The sequence below is a fragment of the Hipposideros armiger genome, unplaced genomic scaffold (genome assembly GCF_001890085.2).
Source record: "Hipposideros armiger isolate ML-2016 unplaced genomic scaffold, ASM189008v1 scaffold_89, whole genome shotgun sequence".
In the NCBI taxonomy this organism is placed as follows: domain Eukaryota; kingdom Metazoa; phylum Chordata; class Mammalia; order Chiroptera; family Hipposideridae; genus Hipposideros; species Hipposideros armiger.
The window spans coordinates 182,919-184,987 of NW_017731439.1; the positions used below are offsets into that span (position 1 = coordinate 182,919).

At 45.4% G+C, this 2,069-nt stretch overlaps 1 protein-coding gene across 1 annotated transcript in view; it reads left to right on the top strand.

The window, feature by feature from the left end:
• Positions 1–1,334, top strand: part of ATRN (attractin) — a 157,644-nt gene extending 156,310 nt beyond the window's left edge. The window contains exon 21 of the mRNA XM_019644591.1: positions 838–1,334. Within this exon, the coding sequence (XP_019500136.1) occupies positions 838–962 (125 nt within the window). The 3' untranslated portion in view covers positions 963–1,334. The remainder of the gene's footprint in view (positions 1–837) is intronic.
• Positions 1,335–2,069: the final 735 nt, after the last annotated feature.

The following is a 2,069-nucleotide window of genomic DNA, read 5'->3' on the forward strand; positions in this document are numbered from 1 at the left end:
ACAGGGGCTGCAGCCCACGCCGTCGCCGGCGACCCACGGCAGCCCAGCTCCAGGTTGAGCTGTTGCTCAGCATCCTAGCTGCAGAGGGCAGTGTCACTGGCCCTCATATGTGGGATCCGAACCGGGGCCCTCTGGCATCCCAAGCGAGTTCTTAACCATTGCGCCACTCGGCCGGCCCCCAAGCAGCATTCTGATGTACTGCAATTCACTCAGTGACTCCTCGCATAAGCCCTGTGCTGTTATCCCCCACTTTACAAATGAGGAAACTGAGGCACAGGGAGATTAAAGAACCTTCCTTATTCCAAAGCCGGCCCGAGTGGGTCCTAACCTGTCTCATGGTATAGATATGAAAATCACTAGTTCTGGGTGAGTGATATGGAATGAATCAGAATTTCATTGTATATAGAGCTGCCTTTTCTTGGTACCCTTTTGGAGGCAAACAAGAGAAATTTAGTGCTTAGAGTATGTTTGCAAGCGTATTTAAATGCTCCCACCACCAGGCAGAGCACTTTGTTTGGTTGATCTGCTGAAAAGCAAGCTATCCCTTTTGTGTAATTGGTGGGTGTGGGGGTAGTGGGGGTGCGCAGAATATGTATGTGTATTTGCGTAACTAAACCCTGAAAGAATACATACAAACTAACGAAGCAGTTTTTCAGATGGAGAGAGGAAAGGTGGAGGGAGGGACAGAGTGGAAGTAAAGAAGTAAGCCTTTTCCCTATATACTTTATTGCTTTATTTCTTGCACCATGGGAATGTAAACAGAAATTTTTAAAATTGTTTTTTAAAACAAAAGCAAGCTGCTCCTTAACTTGTCTTCCCTCTGTGGGTTCTCCCAAGGTCTCGCAGTAGCCAGCGCCCTGGTGGACATTTCTCAGCAGATGCCCATAGTGTACAAAGAGAAGTCAGGAGCCGTGAGAAACCGGAAGCAGCAGCCCCCTGCACAGCCTGGGACCTGCATTTGATGCTGGGGCCAGGGACTCTCCCTGAGCAAGGGAGGTGTGGTGTGACAGCCGTCCGCAGGGAGGGAGCAGGCAGGGAGAGCTGGCAGAGCGGATCGGGGCAGAAGACTGGAAACCCTCCGACTGGAAACATCCAACTGGAAACATCCGACTCATCTGCATGTTCACAAGCTTTCTTTGACGGTTTCTCCCATCTGTGCTCCAGCATCTAACCTTTTACTTTTGCATAGGAAATAATTGATTTAACTACAGGTACAGAAGTGATCCAGCTGTTGCTGGAGGAGGCCGGTGTGGAGCCAGTGAGAGAGCTAGGGATGTCACTCAGGTCACTTGTGGGAAACTGGTCTTGGGACTGTCTCAGCTGTGCAAAAAAAACAAAGATGTAGTGTTTACAAGTAGACATTTGTCATCAGCCGTTCTGGAACATGGTCTTTTAAAAATTAGATGAATGAACTTGTCTTCATCTGAAGCCTGCTATCTTTTTTAAAAGATGTGCTGTTTATTCTTGCACGGTTTAGGCAGATACCTCTCTCCCAGGGAGTAGCTTTTTTCTAGTTGAGAACTAATAATGGTCCATCTCTTTTGAATCATATCAAACTAAGATAGAAGGGGGCTATTTTAAATGTCAAGGTCAGCAGTGTTACTTAAAATGTAAACTGGTGTAATGGGTAGTTTTTTATAACAACTTGATTAATTTAGTCTTAATCCATTTGAAATTCCTCTCTCTCTCTCTCTCTCTCTCTCTCTCTCTCTCTCTCTCTCTCTCTCTCTTTCTGTCTTTCACACATACACACACACACACACACACACACACACACACACACACACACACTCACACACTCACACACTAAGTGCCTAGACTTTAAATAGATCTAGCAATTGGAAAGTTAGTAAGCCTAAGTTTTTACATAATTGCATTCCTACATTCTTATAAAATTTAAATAGCTACATTGGCACTCTGCTTCTTTTCTAAAATGTAATTTGCAGCCAGGAAAGAATTTCCCCCCCCAAGCAACCTTTTTAACCCAGCAGCAAGGACTGAGAAGAAAGCAGAAATGACCTAGCTGTAAAAGCTCCTGCTTGTATGGTTGTCAAAAAGGACACTAAACA